The sequence below is a fragment of the Cetorhinus maximus genome, chromosome 5 (genome assembly GCF_964194155.1).
Source record: "Cetorhinus maximus chromosome 5, sCetMax3.hap1.1, whole genome shotgun sequence".
In the NCBI taxonomy this organism is placed as follows: domain Eukaryota; kingdom Metazoa; phylum Chordata; class Chondrichthyes; order Lamniformes; family Cetorhinidae; genus Cetorhinus; species Cetorhinus maximus.
The window spans coordinates 59231998-59251306 of NC_135883.1; the positions used below are offsets into that span (position 1 = coordinate 59231998).

At 40.2% G+C, this 19309-nt stretch overlaps 2 protein-coding genes across 3 annotated transcripts in view; one reads left to right on the forward strand and one right to left on the reverse strand.

Moving 5' to 3' along the window:
- The window catches only part of mcph1 (microcephalin 1), a 370028-nt gene that overhangs the window by 145351 nt on the left and 205368 nt on the right, over positions 1-19309 (reverse strand). The gene's annotated exons all lie outside the window — the stretch shown is intronic.
- The window catches only part of LOC144680669 (angiopoietin-2-like), a 105717-nt gene that overhangs the window by 42093 nt on the left and 44315 nt on the right, over positions 1-19309 (forward strand). For both annotated transcript variants that reach the window (XM_078541906.1, XM_078541907.1), the window contains exons 4-5: positions 11235-11467; positions 12730-12857. In XM_078541906.1, coding sequence (XP_078398032.1) covers positions 11235-11467; positions 12730-12857 — 361 coding nt within the window. The remainder of the gene's footprint in view (positions 1-11234; positions 11468-12729; positions 12858-19309) is intronic.

Genomic DNA, 19309 nt, shown 5'->3' on the forward strand with positions numbered 1-19309 from the left:
GTAATACAGCTTCACCTGAAGAATCCTGCTTCAGACACCATGAAGTAGGTGTCATAGTCTTGAGTATATTAACAGCAAGTTTTATTAACAACTCTCAGCTATGCACATATATACAGTAGCGGGTACAGGTATGGAGCTGACTGCATCCTAGGTCTTTATCCATTTCTGTCCATCTCTAGACTGCCTCTAACTCTGGGTCATGTGCCTTCTTACATCACTGCATGGGCGGTACTGTACTCAGTTCCACATTAACCCTGTATGTACCAGACCTAACTACTACAAAGACCACTCTTGATCTTGACTTGCCAAGTGCAATGGCATCAGAGGCAGTGACTAATGTTACAAGTCTTGCATCTACTCTGTGTTCATAAGTGCTTGGGAAAATGCCTGATGTTTGAAATTGTGACATATCCAAGATGATCATCACCTGAGCCAAAAAAACCCCAAAAATCACTGTTCACTCAACAAAGCCCATTAATTCAAATATTGGAAAGCCAATAATAAAAAAAAGTCAGTAGGAAAACTACCAGTGAAGATTCAGCAAACAGTAAAAGAAAAAGCTACCAATTAAATACAAAGGAGGAAAAGTTGTGAAATTATTCAAAATATTTTTGAAGTGCTTTTTGCCAAAATCTAGCTTTCAAGTAACATAAGTAGAAATAACTTTTCCACATAATGTGCAGGAAACATATAATTCGCAAGGTAATAAATTTAACCAAACAGTTGCTTTTTGTGTTTGATATATCTGCAAGATGGTTTCCCTCCAGTTGCTTGACCCACTCTCTGTGGCTTGGTGCTTCAGTTCCATTGCATTGCCACGACTTGTATTATCCTTTCCAACTGAGATACAAGCTTGTCCAGTGAGCATCAGTGTTACTATGAGTGTGTGTCATTCTGCCCGTAACTCCCATAGTCATTCTGTGCAGGTCACACTGATGGATTTCCACTCCTACTTTGAGTTAAAACCTGGAAGGTACAGGGCTTACAGATAGGAAACTCCATAGCTACCAAATAACAATAATTGATTGATAACTGAACAACGTGAATGAATGGGGTGAGTCCATGGAGGGATTTAAAATTAGAGGTGAGAATGTTAAAAATAAAAGTAATTATTTTTTCTCCTTCTCATGTCAGTTCACAATATTTGTATATTGGCTCTCATTTTTGGTATTTGCCTGATCTGCTTGTACTCAAAATGCTCAAAAAAATTATTTTAATTTTGCAATTTTCCTCAGGACTCCATAGTTAAGATATTTTCTCTTTCCCTTGATTTAACTTTAGTGGCCTCTTATCTGTAAAACAATGTTGATATAATTAAGGAGCTGTAGATTTCATTATTTCAGTACTAATGTTTTGGCTTCTCCAGATCTTATAAAATGTACCAAGATAGCTTTTCCAATTTTCTTGTCAACATCTCCTTCCGTTGCTACTTGCTGCTCAGGTGAATTAATGTATCTGCCTTCAGTCTTCCTGCATTTAATTTCATTCTTTATTTGTTTCCCCCATTGATGCTTGTTGTCCAGGCAAGTGGAGAGTATTCCATCACACTCTTGATGGTGGACTGGCTTTGGAGGGTCAGGAGGTGAGTTACTCACCGTAGAATTCTCAGCCTTTGTCTTGCTCTTGTAGCCAAGTATTTGTATGGTTGGTCCATTTAAATTTCTGGTCAACTTAAATCCTCCAGCAATGCCCTGGGGCAGTCACTCTCACCTTACTCCTGGAATTCAGCTCTTTTGTTTATTTTTGGGCCAAGACTGTGATGAAGTCTGGAGCTGAGTGGCCCAGCAGAACCCAAACTAAGTATCAGTGAGCAGGTTGTTGCTGAGAAAGTGCCACATGACAGCACTGCCAAAGACACCTTTCATCACTTTGCTAATGATTGGGGGTTGATTGCTACCAACTTAAAGGAATTGAACAAGATTTTAAGTTTTTGACTTCTTTTGTAACAAACCAAATAAAAGCAACCAAATTAAACATTACCTTGTAGGCAACTAATACTCTAAACCATAGAAAAGGTAACCCTTAATAATATCTTAATACAGCTGATACCCCACCCGCATATATATACCATACAGCACACTCTCCACATGATTACAATCTTTCTAGGAAATGAACCACGGTCAGTCTCAGCTTCCAATGAGTTCATGTCTCCCTCTTTCGCTGAGTCATAATGTCCTGTGACTGTCAAATGGAGCTTCCCTCAGTTTTCAGATAATTCCCAAATTGCTACCAGCTGTAAGGTCCACTCCAGCGATTTCTCCTCCTGGCCTCACTAGGGCAATCTTCCAGAGTCCTTAGAGTGTCACGGGGTGTATCTTTTCCACCAGAGGCTGTCCTTCCTCCCTCCCATATTCTGCTTGGTCATTTGCAGAGATCTTGCAGCCTTCTCCACTCTGCTGACCAAGCCAGTTGCAGCCTTTTGTGTCTGTGAGACCTCCCTCTCTCTTTCTGACAAACAAATTCAGAGACTTAAAGTCTAATCACAGTCAGCCCAGCTGCCCGTGCCTTTGTTTTCAGCTATAAAGTGCATATATTTCAGTAGCCTCTGACCTTGGGCCCCCTGACCCATGGTAACCAAGGCACGCAGGCCTGTTGTCAGGTAGAACTCATAGCAGATCACATGGCACTCTCAATTCCTCCATTTTACATTGAATTAAAGAGACAGTCCCAAATCATAATCATCTTATAAAACTTTGCATTCATAACAACTTGTTCTGCTTTTTGTGGATAGGGCATAACTTGGTAATTTTCCACATTGATAGATGCCACTGTTGTAGTTATGCTGGAACAGCTTGGTTAAGGACACGGTTAGTTTTGTGGCACAAGTCTTCAACACAACAACTTGGATGTTGTCAGGGCCCAAAGCCTTTGCTCCAGTGCCTTCAGCTATCTCTTGGTATCACATGGAATGAATCAAAATGTCTGAAGACTGTTGGGGACCTCAGCATGAGGCCAAGATGGATCGACCACTCAGCATTTCTGATTGAAGGTAGCTGCAAATGCTTTAGCCTCGTCTTTTGTACTGACATGCTGGGCTCTTCCACCATTAAGGTTGGGGATATTTTTGGAGCCTCCCAGTTAGGTGTTTAATTGTCCACCACCATTCATGACTGGATGTGGCAGTACTGCAGAGCTTTGGTCTGCTCCATTAGTTGTGGGATCACTTTGCTTTGTCTAAAGCAAATCTGTTCAAAGGAGAAAGTGAAGAGATAGTGAGCAGAATTTTTTCATGTGTTGGTTACTGAAATAGCTTAGCTTTGCCTGATTGTTTTATTGCCAATTGTGCACTGTAGGGGCAGTTCCTGTGGGCATGCTCATTAGATTAGATTGCGTTTGCATAAATCACATCAACACTCAACTTTTTAGGCTGTATTTGAACCTTAATTCTAAACGGTTGAAGGGCAGTTTCACCGAACTCATCACCCTAACTTTTTTGTCCTTCATATTGTTGTAATCATGTCTCCTCATAGATATAATTTAAGGCAGTTTTCTCAAAAGTTTGTTGTTAAATCAAATATAGTTTGCTTGAAAAATGCTCCTGCAACAGATGTAGTTGTTGGAACCACTGGATACTAATTTGTTGCAAATATTTTATAATTCAGTCATTTCCTGCTTGGACAACCAATCATCTAAAACAGTGTAAATTCACTTACTAGGGACTGTTTTTTGCATCAATCTTTTCTCTGTCATAGATGGCTTCATGATTTATTTCCCAAAGTGTTACAAACTTAAACTTGAGTCCTAGGGTCAGCTAGACTTAACATGGAAAGGTAGAAATAAGGGAAAAGCAGCGTGTCACGTGTCCAGTATTATAGCTTTAAAAAAAAACAACCAAACTTGACTTCAGCTCACATTACAATTGTTTGCATTCCATTTCTTGCACTGCAGTCAACTGGGGAAAGGTACAAATGGATTCTAAAAACATTTTGTAGAACACAACAGGAATAAAATAAACTAATTCTACACAGAATAGAACGTATTCCTCTTGTATTCGCTTTGGATGTGTATGACTTTGGACTTCAACGAGTTAAGCATCAATTCAGTTACAGTGCAATATTAAATTTCAGCACTGGTTTATAGCAACTATACCAAAAAAGCTTTGCTGATCCAATAGTAAAATTAAGGCTAAACTGATGAGATTACAAACCATCCTCAAAAGTTTGGCTGTTATTTTCTAGTCTCTATAGGCATCTGGCAATACAGTTTCTAAGAGGCTAAAGGAACATCATACTGCTTTCTCAATATTTCAGTGATTGCAAACTGGCATAAACAATGAACAAATGTAACAAATATATTACCACAAAAATGTTCAATATGCAGCTCACTTCACCCTTCGTTTGCTTACTCTGAAGTTGCAATTACTTAATTTACAGATGGGTTTTGGAATGTTGTATGGTGATTTTAATCCTTTTCGGTTTTTGCCAAAATGATTAAGTTAAACTGAAAATACAGTTTTTGCACTATCCTATTGAAAAAATTGTCAAAGTAATAAATGCAATTTTTTCTTTGTAAGTGGCAATCGGACTAGATTTAAATACACAACTATTTTCAGAAACCTTTTTAAAAATTTAATGTCAAACCTTCCTACAGTTGTTACTGTATTTTTGAGAACACTAGGTTGAGGAAACGTCCCGAGTAACTTGATTTTTGGACTCAGCACTACGTAATCAATGACCGTGAAAAATATCTTCGGTATGTTTATCTTTTCCTTGATAATGCTGCCAAAACTGGATTTAATGCCCCAATTCTAACAGTAGCCCTAATGAGGTTACAGTGTGCTTTCTCCCTGAAAAGCTGCAGTCTATGTGCTAATGGTGCTGCATATGTAATTCCAGGATATTGAGCCAATGATGATAGAGAAACAACATATATGCTTAAGTTAGGATATTAGGTGACAACTAGATCTCAGAATGATGATAGCGTTCCCATGATATTGCTGCTCATCGTTCTTGGTGGTAGAGGTCAAACAGCAGAGAGGTTTTGTCCAAGTTACTGAGGTGAATTGCTGCAGTGCATCCTGTAGATTATACATGTCGCACCTACTATGTACCCAGGGGTGGAACATTGATTCCAGTGGCATCAGGCTGATGAAACAGACTGGATTGCTTTCCGCTTCTTGACTGTTTTTGCAGCTCCACCAACTCAGGTCAGTAATCCATCACACGCCTGACTTCAATCTTCAAGGTGGTCGGGACTCTTCTCATTACTGTGCATGCAGCATATGTTCTTTTCTGCGCTGGATAATGGTTGGTCCAGTTAAGCACTGGTTAGTGGTGTCTCTCAAGATGTTGCTATTGCAGTCTCAATAATAGTGTTATAGTTTAAAAGTCAGATGGCTGGGTTTTCTCTTGTTCGAGTTGGTCATTATGACGTTTATGTGGCGTAAATGTTACCTGCCAGTTGTCAGCCCAACTCTGGATGTTATCCAGGTCCTGTTGTAAATTGGCACAGGATACTTAATTATCAGAGTTGTTGTTGATGGAGCTGTTTCCAGTGGAATCATCAGAAAACTGCTCCACTCCTGACTTTGATAGAGAAGAGATAACTGATGAAGCAGCTGATGATGGTTGGGATAAGGGTGATTCCTGAGGAACTCCTGCAATGATGTCCCAGGGTTGCAGTGATTAGTTTCTGATAATCATAACCAGATCCTGTTTTGTATCAAGTAATGCTCCAAACCAAAGGGCTCTTCCCTTTCACCCTATTGACCTCAGTTTTGTTGGCCTCCTTGATGCCATACTTGTTCCATGCTGCCTTGATGGTGAGTACGGTAAAATTGAGACATCTGAATAAGTTGACTCTTGTGAGTTAAATCAGACATTACATAATTGCACTGTTGTTTTAGCACAGGGTGTCAAACGTACAATTCCACCTGGACAAATGTGTGCTGTGGTGAGTCTCACTCCTAGATTTTGTGTGTACTTCATTCATTGGGACACAAGGTGGGCACAAGATCTAGCCACGTTTCTACACTTCAGTCCAGAGGGAGAGCTGCTTCCTTAAGTTCTGTGCTGGAGTCACTCTTCTCCCCACTCTGTGATCTCAGCAGCTCCTTCCACCAACAGAGATACAACCCCAACCCCACCCCCACCCCCAACCTTGGTCTGTGTTCTGAAATGGGAGTGGCTTGTAGCAAGGAGAGAGACATGTAGCCAGATGAGGTGCAGTGTGGGAAAGGGTTCAGCTGGGTCAACAGGGATGAGAGGACAGAAGATTGGGAGTCAGGGAAATGGGATTTGGGTAATTGTGAATTGGGGGGGGGGTGGAGACAGAGAGAGAGGGTAATAGCAGATGAAGGGTTGGGAGGAAAGTGCTTGGGAGGGGAATGGGAGGCTGAGGAATGGGGCTCAGGGGAGAGTGGGGGGGTCTACGAAATGGGGTTTGGGAGATTGTGGCATGGGCAAGTTGCGGGGGAAAGAGTGAGGAATTTGTGTTTGGAGGGGGAATTGGGGCTTAGGCGAGGGGGGAGATGTCTGTATTGGATTTGGGTGGGCTTGGTGCCCAGCATTTCTTGCAGAGTTGAGCAGAACAACACGAGTAATATGATGAGTGGGATGACACCAAGAGAGGAGTAGTTAGTAAAAGGGAGAGTGAAACCAGGGGCTTTAGCTGTTGGTAAATAGTATAAGATTGTTTCTATTGGTTGGTGAATAGGGAACAAGAGGACGGAGACTGGGGATTCCCAATGTGTTCGAGAGATTGCATGATTTGATTTTACATTGCAAGCTCCAATCTCGCCATCTCAGCTGGGCTCGGAGACGAAGGAAATGGCATATGGCACAGCCACAAACTGCAAATTCCACAAACAACCCTAGGCCTGAACCCACTGAAATCATGTGCTGGTTCCTCTCTCAGGATTTTGTACAGTTTGAGTTTCAATCAGCAGCAAGGGTCACAGCTAAACAATGGGATTTGAGGGGGAGTCCTTGTAGCAGGGGTTATTTTTGACTTAAAAAAGAACTTACATTTATAAAGTTCCTTTTGCAACCTCAGTGCATCCCAAAGCGCTTTACAATGAAGTGCTTTTTGAAGCATAGTCAGTGTTGCAATTTAGAAAATGCGGCAGCTAACTTGCTCACTGTAAAGTCCCATGGGCAGCAATGAGATGATAGCATAAATTTTTTTTTTAAGTGATGTCATTTGAGGGATAAATATTGGCTAGGACGCTGGGGGAAGAGCTCCCTAGTGCAACACTCCCCCAACACTGCACTGAAGTGTCAGCCTGGGACATGTGCTGCTATGTTTGGATTGGGACTGGAACCGATAGGCTGCTGATTCAGAGGCAAGAGTGCTACCACTGAGCCACGACTGACACTTCGGCATAAAACATATTTGCAATAATTTTTTTGAAAAGCATCTCACTCCCAGTATTTGTGTGTACTTCATTCATGGAACACAAGGCAGGCAAAAGTACCAACATTTTCACACTTCATCCACAGGCAAGTGCTTGTATCTTTAGCTATGGACAGATGTCGAACAGCAGGAATTCTCTCCTTAAAAGTCATATTTAAGATTTTAAGTTAGCACTGGAGCTAGAATTTTGGAAGCAAAGTTGTCATCTCAGTGTGGTCACTTTGCACCACCCTTCAGTACTATAATAATTAAATGATTCTCTGTTCCAATACTTCACTCTATTCCTGGTTTTGTTGCTGCTGTTAAGTTATGTATCAAGCATGGATGTCCTGGGCCAAAAAATTCACTATTTTATAAGGTAGAGGGGTTCATAGTGTGTAAACTATAGGTTTGTATCCCCTAATTTCTAATTGTTTTGCAATACTGGGTTGACACAGAACTCTGGGTTTATTTAGAGGTCAATTAAGAGGCTTCTGCTATTATATAAACACTGGATGAATTCATATGAGTGTCAATTAAGAGAATGTGGATATCCCAACTCTTTTGTGGACATTTTATACTCTTGCAGAATTCTTTTAATTTACCTTTATTTTGGAATGTGATGTGTAGAGTCAGATGTGGCACTTGAAGTCCAGCAGAGAAATGTCATGGACAGGATCCTACACTTGGCACATTGCTCTGGTAATAGTAACCATGTATCTATTTACAATCCTAAAAATGCCATAATGCCTATCTAAATGCACTTCCTGTTTACAAAACATTACTTCACACCAACTATTTCTATTAATTCCTAGGTTCATGTTTATAATGAAAACTATCTATATAAACTTGTCATGCCTCAGCCTTGTGTCTCCAAACTCCCCAGCCTGTAATGTAGAGAAACTCCATTACTCCAAACAGGCTCTATCTCTTGAATTACTATGGGTTTGCTATAAAGGATAAAATTTCAAATGAAATAGGGCAGAATGTCTGTCTTTCAAGTGGGCACTGAATTACATTTGTGCACCCATGTCCAATTATCCCCCACCTTTTAATCCTATTTGATCTGAAGACTACACGTGATCTTTACTCCTACATGTAGTGCCATAGAAGATCAACTTTTATATTAATAAAACCATAGAAGTTTACAGCAGAGAATGGTTCATTGTACCCATGTTCAGCTCTATTTGGGCAATTCAGAGCAAATTTAACATTTGCTACAGAGCCTGGTATCTTTTATATTTATTTAATTTTTCCTTGAAAAGCAGCCAGGATCTCTACTCCAATACTCCGTGTGATGAAAGATTCCACCTTCCAACAAAGTTGCGTGCGAATGAATTGCTCCTAATCTTATTCCTCATTCTCTTAGTAATAATTCGAAACTTAAATTAAAAATTCTGCAGACTGCCCACATACTGTTCGCAAACCTTACTCCTTTTGCCTCAATTTTTCATTGTGCTTTTCTGTAAACGTGTACCGTTTTAAATTGCCATTTCATATTCAAATTTGCTATGTGGGCTGTCACAATGTATTTCAACCTCTGGCCACTGGATGGTTCTATGGAGTGAGTTGGTGAAATCTCTCTCCCAACTCCATAGAAAATAACTTTATACCAATGAGAAAAATTAAGTCCAAGCTGAATATGAAGAAGGGCAGGCAGGGAAAGATGATGCGAGAAACCAAATTTTAAAAAATCAAGTCAACACCGAGGTAAATTTAATTATAACTTATTTGAGAGAGCTGGAGTAATTTATTTGCTATATGTATTTCAACCACACAGACAGGGTTGTGAAGTCAATGTTTGTATCCAGAACTATAGGTGATTTGTTGTTAATTTATGCAGTTTAATGGGCTGTGGAATTGATAAAGTAAATTTCTCTGACAAACCATCCTTTGACTGGGTACAGTTAATAAGGTGACAGTGAATTTCAAAGTTTCAGCTATAATATGAAAGAATTTCCATGACAATGCAGACGATTCATGTCTTTCATTCTGGAGGAGGTCTGAGGTCTGTAGCTAACTTGGGAATTATACTGTTAAAATACAAGATCATATCACTTTTGCCAACTTTGGCCCCAGTTGGCTCCCATGAAAGACATTTTCATCCAAGAGTCCTGCCCCCTCTGAAGAGGCATGATCTACTCCAAAGAGGATGTTAAGGATCCATAGTCATTTTGATTGTCATAACCTAACATTTATATCACTAGCTGCCTTAAAAGCACCAGGGTGTTCAGTAGGTTTAACAGTGCGCTGTGATTGAAATAATACCTCCACCATCCATTTCACTCGTGCCAGAAGCCGTAGCTTCTTTCCAACAAGGAAGAAAAATTGGAGGATTATATTCTACAAGGAAGTATGGAATGAAAAGAAGTCCATTTGGTGCATAATGCTAATTTCTTTAACAAACCATGGACAATTTGTTTCATCCTGAACCATCTGTATTTCACTTAAGTCTCTTGAAAAGATTCTGCAAAGCTTTTCCCTTCCCCCACCACAAAGACAATAAAATGAAACTCCGGGTTTTCTCGAATGAAAACATATTTAGTTCTGTGAACATCTCTACATATGTTAAGGCCATAAATACTGGAATGTGTTGCTCATTTCTCCACACATTAAATCCTTTTGAAGATTTGGTACCAATATTCAGAATGTGGCAAACAAATCACCTACAGAATATAGAATAATTAAGCTTATCATTACATCAGCTGCACTATATGAATTTGTTTCAACTGGGCTATACATAATAGCTCTTGAACCCCTCCCTTCTTCAAAATATACATCCTTCCTGTTCCAACTTCAAAAATATACATGATGAAGGTCCCTGTGAATTGACATGGGGCTTGGCAGCACTTAGGTTAACAGGCAGTTTGGACAGTGGAGCAGCACAAAGCACTGGCATATTAGAAAAAAAGCAGTTGTAAGATTAGAGAAAATCTGCAGCCTCAAGACAAAAGAAAGAGCCCAATGCAGCAGCAGCAGAAACACTGACAGTGGTCATAGTTGCACCAGGAGGCCAGAATGTTGCAACAGTTACAGCATGAGATGCGAAGATGGCAGTGGCTGTAGCATGAGCCAGAAAGCAGCTGTAACAGGAATGTAGACTGCAGCCATGCCCCCAGAAAAGCTCAAGTTGCATGTCCCAAGGGGGCTTAGGCCTCCAGGGCAAAAATTATTAGGCATAATTGTAAGAGGCTCTGGATAATTTTAATGGTAAGTTTTAAATATTTTAAATTATGTTACCTGCATTAAAATTTCTAATTTTTTATCTATATATAGTTAGCTGGCCTTTACTAACAACTTTTCTGTCCAAACTTTTCACAAATTGAAACTTTAGTTGCAATCACTAAAATTTAGAATATTTATCTATGACATATAATTCTATTCATTTCATTTTGTGTTAATCCAGAAGTTTACTTTTTATAATAAATATATCACCAACTGATTTTCAGAAATAAAAACATAAAATGCTGGAAATACTCAGCAGGTCTGGCAGCATATGTGGAGAGATAAACAGAGTTGACATTTCAGACCTGTGACCTTTCATCACAAAGTGAATGGGGAAATTTTTCACCTCATAGCAGGCAATTGCATCACAGCATAGCATGTGACCTCATTTTGACCAGATGGAACTCTTTGAAAAGGTCATAGACCTGAAACGTTAACTCAGTTTCTCTCTTCACAGACACTATCAGACCTGCTGAGTATTCCCGGCACTTTCTGATTTTATTTCAGATTTTCAGCATCCACAGTGTTTTGTTTTTGTAGTTAATGAGGGCAACATGCTGTGCTGTGATACACTTCCCCACTGCGAGGTGATAAATTTTCCTATTCACTTTGGTCATAAAGCTGCTATCTTAATCATGCAAAAGTTGCACTAAAGCAATTTAGTTTCTTATTATTAGATTACTGGAACAAAAAGTCTTGGAAATGGAAGACAAACATGCAGCTGAACTCGAGTCACTGAAGCAAGAAAAAGGGCAGCTCCAAGAGTTAGTAACACGACAGAATTCCATCATAGAGGAACTGGAAAAGCAACTGGTTACAGCAACATTAAACAACACAGTCCTTCAGAAACAGCAACTTGACCTGATGGAGACTGTTCACAATCTGATTAATCTGGTATCCCCTAATAGCTGTGAGTATTTGTCCATATCTTCAACCCTTTTGACCAGGAAACGGAATGATTCTTTAAAAGTTGTTATACAAAATGTTTGTAAAGGATCTGTAAGAACACAAATGCAGATTACAGCTGCTTTTTTAAAAAAAATCCATTAATAGCATACAACGGTGACTGTTCTCAGGAGCATCCTGTTAGTATTCATTGCATACAGACCTTGACAGCTATCCTAACAGCAGATGTTTGTGTACCGTTGAAGAACTTTACAACAGTTGCCTAACTCCAAGAAAATTCCAGAACCACAAAATGTTTTGCTGCTAATGAAAACCTCTCGATTGCCAACAAAAAAAATGCAAGTTATTATTTTAAAAACAAGATTGTGGTTTAATTTGATATCTCCCATCATGGGCCATTTTCAGAAAGATTTTATTAGTTTACTGCATGAAATCTGCAGATTGTCCTTGGCAAAACTAAGCAAATCTTGAACTTAATCAAGTTTCACACCACATTTTATCTGCTTACACAGTGCCCGTTCTTTTGCAATATGCTGTTCTAAATCAGAGCTGTTACAAAACTAAAACTGGGCCTTCAATAAACATTAGCTGCTGAGAGAAAGTGCAAGATACTGAGCTCAAACTTTGGAAATGAAGCCTGTTTATACTGGTTAGCAAAATCTGGCTGCTTTCATTAACATTACCGTCTGTGCGTATTCCCCAGAGATTAAAGAGTGTGAACTTTCACAATGGGGCTTTCAGTTGCAAGCTGTTATGGAAGCAATAAACTATAACTTGCAGAAAAGGCAAGGTATTTCCTGTATTACTTACTAAATGAGAGAGTGGATGGGTAAAAATGATAGGCATCGCTTGAAATTCCTTTTGTCATAACACAAATATTACAACACTACAAGGACTCATGAATTCCATCCTGTGATTGATAATCATGTATTATCTGCTTCTATTACAGCTTTAAACAGTGCTATAAAAGAAAACCTCCCAATGAATGTCTAACACTAATAACTAAACCTAAGCAACATTTATTTTCTTGACCAGTGTAAAACAATATTTCCACTTCAGTTGTTGTGGTCTTTAACTCCTTAAGTCCATTAACTTGACTCCCAAATTTGTTTGCAGAACCAAGCCACAACTCTCAAATCACAATGATTAAATGAAGGTGCATAGTTTGTGTAAATTCTTTAAATGACTCCATGTATTGTGCAAACATGACTGTTTAAAATGTTGATTTTTAAAAAAAACTGAATTGCTATTTGTTTTATATTACAGTCAAAAGCTCGTTTGTAGCCAAAGAGGAACAAATCCACTTTAAAGACTGTGCTGATGCTTACAAATCAGGACTTCGAGCAACTGGAATCTATACACTTTTTGTACCGAACACAACTCAACCAATACAGGTAAAGGTCATCTGTAATAACTTAATGATTAGAACTCTTCGTGCAGATGCCATGAAATGTGACCTTTTACTACATTTTTGCAGAACCTATCGTTAGCAAATATGAGCAAAATTCATGTCATCGCTATTGATTTTAAGCCACTTTTCAAAGACCACCTTCCTTTTCTTTCAATAATCAAGAAATAATCTTAACAGAACATATAGCATACACTCAATAAATCATTTTATTTGTAGTGGTTATTATGACCGTGATGTTAAATGAGACAATGCAAGGATAGTTATTTACTGATGATCAATATCTAGGCTCATGGCCTGAAATAGCAGCTTTCAATACCTTTGACACTCAGTTGCCTCTCTTCCTGTTACGACTCACCCCCAGATGAGGTTCCCAAAAGTTACTGATCCAGGCTAGACCCCTCAATTTGTCACCATCTGGCTTGGACACCCCCAAATTGTTATGCCCCGGGTGAGGAGGGATGAACTGGCTCCCTGTCTTTGTTCCGATCCCCTGCCCTCTGTTGGTCGCAACGAGATTTAATCTAAAAAGGATCCCTTTCGCGAATACCTTTCTCCCAGACCCAATCGTTGTGGTTTTGAAGGAGCCAATCTGATCAGACTTTCTTGAGTTAAAGGTAAGAGGAAGTTTATTAACTACTAAAGGCAAGAAAAGATAAAGCACATGCATATACAGTCATATAGGTTAAAAGTAAGAATTTAGCTTGAAGTAAGTGAATATATATATGTTTGTATTTTTAAAGAGGGGTGTACGGAACAGTCTTTGACTTGTGGGGAGTAGGGGATTCAATGTTGCAGCCGTTGTGATTGAAATTTCAGTAGAATTGACTCCGGTAGATGAATAATTGGATCAAGGTTCCAGTGGAGTTGACTTTGGTAGATGAATTTCGTGGTTCCAGTAAAGTCGACTCCGGTATATTAATATATTAATAGTCAGTCTCGAGGATCCAGTAGAGTTGACTCCGGTAGATGAATAGTTGGTTTCGATGTTCCATTAGAGTTGAATTCGATAGAGAGATCGGGATAACTGCAAAATGCCGATTTGAAGGGGTAGTGTGTGTGGCTGTTGCTTTTGAGTCAAACTTCCAGCACTTGCTCTCTCTCAGAATACCCACCAACAGACAGACACCAGGGCAGCTTTCCAGCTCACTTTTAACCCCTTCTTTCTATATTCCAAGTGGGAAGCAAATTCACAAATCTATCTGGGTATTGCTCACAGGATTTCTTGATGAGGTGATACTCACCTTCCATTATGTCCCATTGTCTCTACCGAAGGAAGCAATTAGTTTATGGATGTCTTTAGAAGTACCTTGTCTGCCAACAGGGTGGGGTTCCATTACCTGTTAGGGAGTCACCCTGCAGCAGCAGGTCCTAGTTGTAAAGTCCAATATGCAATTCAGTGTTTTACCTTCATTATCATGACATTTCTTTCATACAAACATACAAAATAGGAGCAGAAGCAGGCCATTCAGCCCCTCAAGCCTGCTCTACCATTCAATAAGATCATGGCTGACCTGTTTGTGTTTCGAGTTGCAGATTCCCATCTGCCCCCAGTAACCTTTCATTTCCTTGCCTAACAAGGATTTCTGCCTTAAAGATATTCAGTGACCCCGCTTCTACTGCCATCTGAAGCACAGAGTTCCAAAGTCACGCAACCCTCAGAAAAGAATTTCTCCTAATTTCTGTCCTAAAGAGACAACCCCTAATTTAAAAACGGTGTCTCCTACTTCTGAACTCACCCACATCCACCTTGTCAAGACCATTCATGATCTTACATACCTCAATCAATTCACCCCCTCACTCTTCTAAATTCCAGTGGAAACAAGCCCAGTCTGTCTAACCTTTCCTCATAAGACAACCCACTCATTCCAGGCATCAATCTAGTAAACCTTCTCTGAACTGCCTCCAACACATTTACATCCTTCCTTAAATAAGGAGGTAAACTGCACACAATATTTGAGATGTGGTCTCACCAATGCCCTGTATAACTGAAGCACAACATCCTTACTTTTACGTTCAATTCCTCTTGTAATAAAGGTTAGCATTCCATTAGTCTTCTTAACTTCTAGCTGTACCTGCATACTAATGTTTTATTACTCAAGCACTGGAACACCTAGATCCCTTTGAACCTCAGAATTCTGCAGCCGTTCTCCATTTAATTAATTCTCTGTTTTTTTATTCTTTTTGCCAAAGTGAACAACTTCACAATTTCCTACAATATACTCCATCTGCCAGATTTTCGTTCACTCACTCAACCTATCTATATCCGTCTGCAGCCTCTTTATGTCCTCTTCACAACATACTTTCCTACATATCTTTGTGTCACCTGCAAATTTAGCTATCATGCCTTCACTCCCCTCATCTAAGTCATTGATATAAATTATAAGTTGAGGCCCCAGCACAGACGCCTGCGGGACTCCACTCATCACATCCTGCCAATCAGAAAGAGACCAATTTTTGCATACTCTCTGCTTTCTGCCAGCCAATCTTCTATCCATGCTAATATGTTACCCCCTACACCATGAGCTTTCATTTTCCGCAATAACCTTTGATGTGACACATTATCAAATGCCTTTGGAAATCCAAGTACAGCATGACTCCTGGCTCCCCTTTATTCACAGCGCATGTTACTTCTTAAAAGAACACCAATAAATTTGTTAAACCTGATTTTCCTTTCACAAACCATGCTGACTCCTCCTGATTACCTTGAGTTTCTCTAAATGCCCAGCTATAGCCTCCTTAATGATTGATTCTAACACCTTCCCCACAACAGACGTCAAGCTAACTAGCCCATGGTTTCCTGTTTTCTGCCTACCTCCCTTCTTGAATAGAAGGGGTTATATTTGCTACTTTTCAGTCTGATGGAACCCTTTCAGAATCTGGGGAATTTGGAAAATTAACACCAACGCATGTACTACCTAATTAGCCACCTCCTGGGATGAAGTCCATTAGGACCCGGAGATTTGTCAGCCCGCAGCTCCATCAGTTTGCTCAGCACTACTTCCCTAGTGATTTTAATTTCACCAAGTTCCTATCTCCCTTCCACCTCCTGATTCACAGCTATTACTGGAATGTTTTTTGTATCCTCTATAGTAAAGACAGAAGCAAAATATCTGTTCATTTCATCCCCCATTTCCTTATTATCAACTATTAACTCCCTACTGTCACTCTCTACGGGACCAACACTCACTTTACTTACTCTTTTCCTTTTTAAATACCTGTAGAAATTCTTGCTATCCGTTTTTATATTTCTAGCTAGCTTCCTCTCATACGCTAATTTCTTTTCCCTGATTAACATTTTAGTCATTCTCTGCTGTTCTTTATATTCTGACCAGTCATCCGATCTGCCACTCATTGCGCAGTTATCTGCTTTTTCCTTAAGTTTGATGCTTTCCATAACTTCTTTAGTTAATGAAGGATGGTGGGTCCTCCCCTTCGAATATTTCTTTTTAGTAGAAATATACTTATTCTGAGTATTCTGATATATCCCCTTAAATGTCTGCCACTGTTTCTCTGTTGATCTATCCCCTAGCCTAGTGTCCCAGTTCACTTAAGCTAGTTCAGCTTTCATGCCCACAAAGTTGCCCTTATTTAAGTTTAAATACTAGTCTTGGACCCACTCTTGTCCCTTTCAAAATGGATGCAAAATTCAATCATATTGTGTTCACTATTACCTAGGGGTGCCTTCACTCTGAGGTCATTAGTTAATCCTGTCACATTACACAATACTAAGTCTAATATAACCTGCTTTCTGGTTGGTTCCATAATGTGCTTCTCTAAAAAAACTCTCAAAAGCATTCTATGAACTCCTCACCCAGGCTACTACTGACAGCCTGATTTTTCCAGTTTATAAGTAGATTAAAATCACCCAGGATTATTGCTGTCCCTTTCTCATAAGCGTCCAATATTTCTTCTTGTTCTACATTGTGGTTCCTGTTAGGAGGCCTGTAGACCACTCCCACTGGAGACTTCTTTCCCCAACTATTCCTCATATTCACCCAAACCAATTCTACATCCTGATCTCCTGAACCAAGGTTATTTCTAACTATTGCAACAATTCCATCATTGATTAATGGTGCTACCCCTCCACCTTTACCTAGCTTCCTATTCTTCTTGAATATCATATACTCTTCAAGATTCAGGACACAATCCTTATCATACTACAGTCACCTCTCCGTAATGCCTATCATGTCATATTTATCTACTTCGAAGTGAGCTATCAATTCGTTTACTTTGTTATGAATGCTACGCCCATTCAGAGACAGAGCCTTTAGTTTTGTCTTTCTGTTATCTTTGTAACATCTAGTTTTGACTATTGGTGTATTCTTAGGTTTTAACTCTCTGTCCCTTCCTGCTATTCTAAGACCCTCCATTTCCCATATTATTATTAAGGTCTCCTGCTTTGAATCTACCCCTTGATTTGCCACATCTACCAAAGCTTGATCCCTCACCACCTTGTTTAGTTTAGAGCCCTCTCTACTTCCCTAGTTATGTGATTTGCAAGAGCACACGCCCCAGCACGGTTAGCTATAGACTATCCCAATGGTACAGCCCCCACTTTCCTCAGTACTGGTGCCAGTGCCTCACAAACTGGAAGCACTTCTGCCACACCAGTCTTTGAGCTACGCATTTATCTCTCTAATCTTATTTGCTCTATGCCAATTTGCATGTGGCTCAGGTAATAATCCAGAGATTATTACCTTTGAAGTTCTGCTCCTTAATTTGGTACCGAGCTTCTCATACTGACTATACAGAACCTCCTTCCTTGACCAGTCTATGTCACTGGTACTTACATGGACCATGACGACTGGATCCTCCCCCTCCCACTGCAGCCCCAAGCAGATAAACCAAACCCTAGCACCGGGCAGGCAGCACAGCCTTCTGGGCTTTCGGTCTTTGCTGCAGAGAACAGTGTCAATCCCCCTCACAATACTATCCCCTACTACCACTGCATTCCTGTTTGCTCCCCCTGCTTGAACGGCTTCCTGTACCATGGTGCCATGGTCAGCCTGCTCATCCAACTTGCAGACCTTGCTTTCATCCACACAGGTTGTGAGCACCTCAAAACTGTTTGACAATTGCAAAGTCTGAGGTTCCTCCATTATTGCCTGCTCAGTCCCATTACCTGCCTCACTGACAGGGTTACCAACCTTTGAATATCTTTCTCCTTATCACAGTGTCGATTTTTGTCTGATTCTGGCCTTGGATGTTTTTTCTGTGTTAAAGATTCTATGTAAATGCAAATTACTGTAGTTATTTTTGGGTGCCTATTACCCAGCCCAAAAGCTTGAAGGTATGAAATTATAGAAAAAGTTGATTTGCTTTGGCCATGTCACTCCAAGTTTTATTCACCTAGTTGATACTGGTATAGAGTCATAGAGTTATACAGCACAGAAACAGGCCCTTCGGCCCATCATGTTTGTGCCAGCCATCAAGCACCTATCTATTCTAATCCCATTTTCCAGCACTTGGCCCGTAGCCCTGTATGCTATGGCATTTCAAGTGCTCACCTAAATATTCTTTAAACGTTGTGAGGGTTCCTGCCTCTGCCACCCCCTCAGCCAGTGTGTTCCAGATTCCAGTCACCCTCTGGGTGAAAATATTTCTTCTCAAATCCCCTCTAAACTTCCTGCCCCTTACCTTAAATCGATGCACCATGGTTATTGACACCTCCACTAAGGGGAAATATTTCTTCCCATCTATCCCCCTCATAATTTTGCATACCTCTATGAGGTCTCCCCTCAGCCTTCTCTGCTCTAAGGAAAATAACTCTAACCTATCCAGTCTCTCTTGATAGCTGAAATATTCTAGCCCAGGGAACATCCTGGTGAATCTCCTCTGCACCCTCTCCAGTGCAATCACATCCTTCCTATAGTGTGGCGACCGGAACTGCACACGGTACTCCAGCTGTGGTCTAACTAGCAGTTTATACTGCTCCAACATAACCTTTCTGCTCTTATATGCTATGCCTCAGCTAATAAAGGCAAGTATCCCATATGCCTTCTTAACCACCTTATCTACCTGTGCTGCTGCCTTCAGGGATCTATGGACATGTACACCAAGATCCCTCTGATGCTCTGTACTTCGTAGGATCTTACCATTCATTGTGTATTCCCTTGCCGTGTTAGTCCTCCCAAAATGCATCACCTCACACTTCTCAGGATTAAATTCCATTTGCCACTGCTCTGCCCATCTTACCAGCCCATCTATATCGTCCTGTAATCTGAGGCTTTCCTCCTCATTATTTACGGCACTGCCAATTTTTGTGTCATCTGCGAACTTACTGATCATACCTCCTATATTCACGTCTAAATCATCAATGTACACTACAAACAGCAAGGGTCCCAGCACCAATCACTGTGGTACACCACTCGTCACAGGCTTCCAATCACAAAAACAACCTTTGGCCATCACCCTCTGCCTCCAGCCACTAAGCCA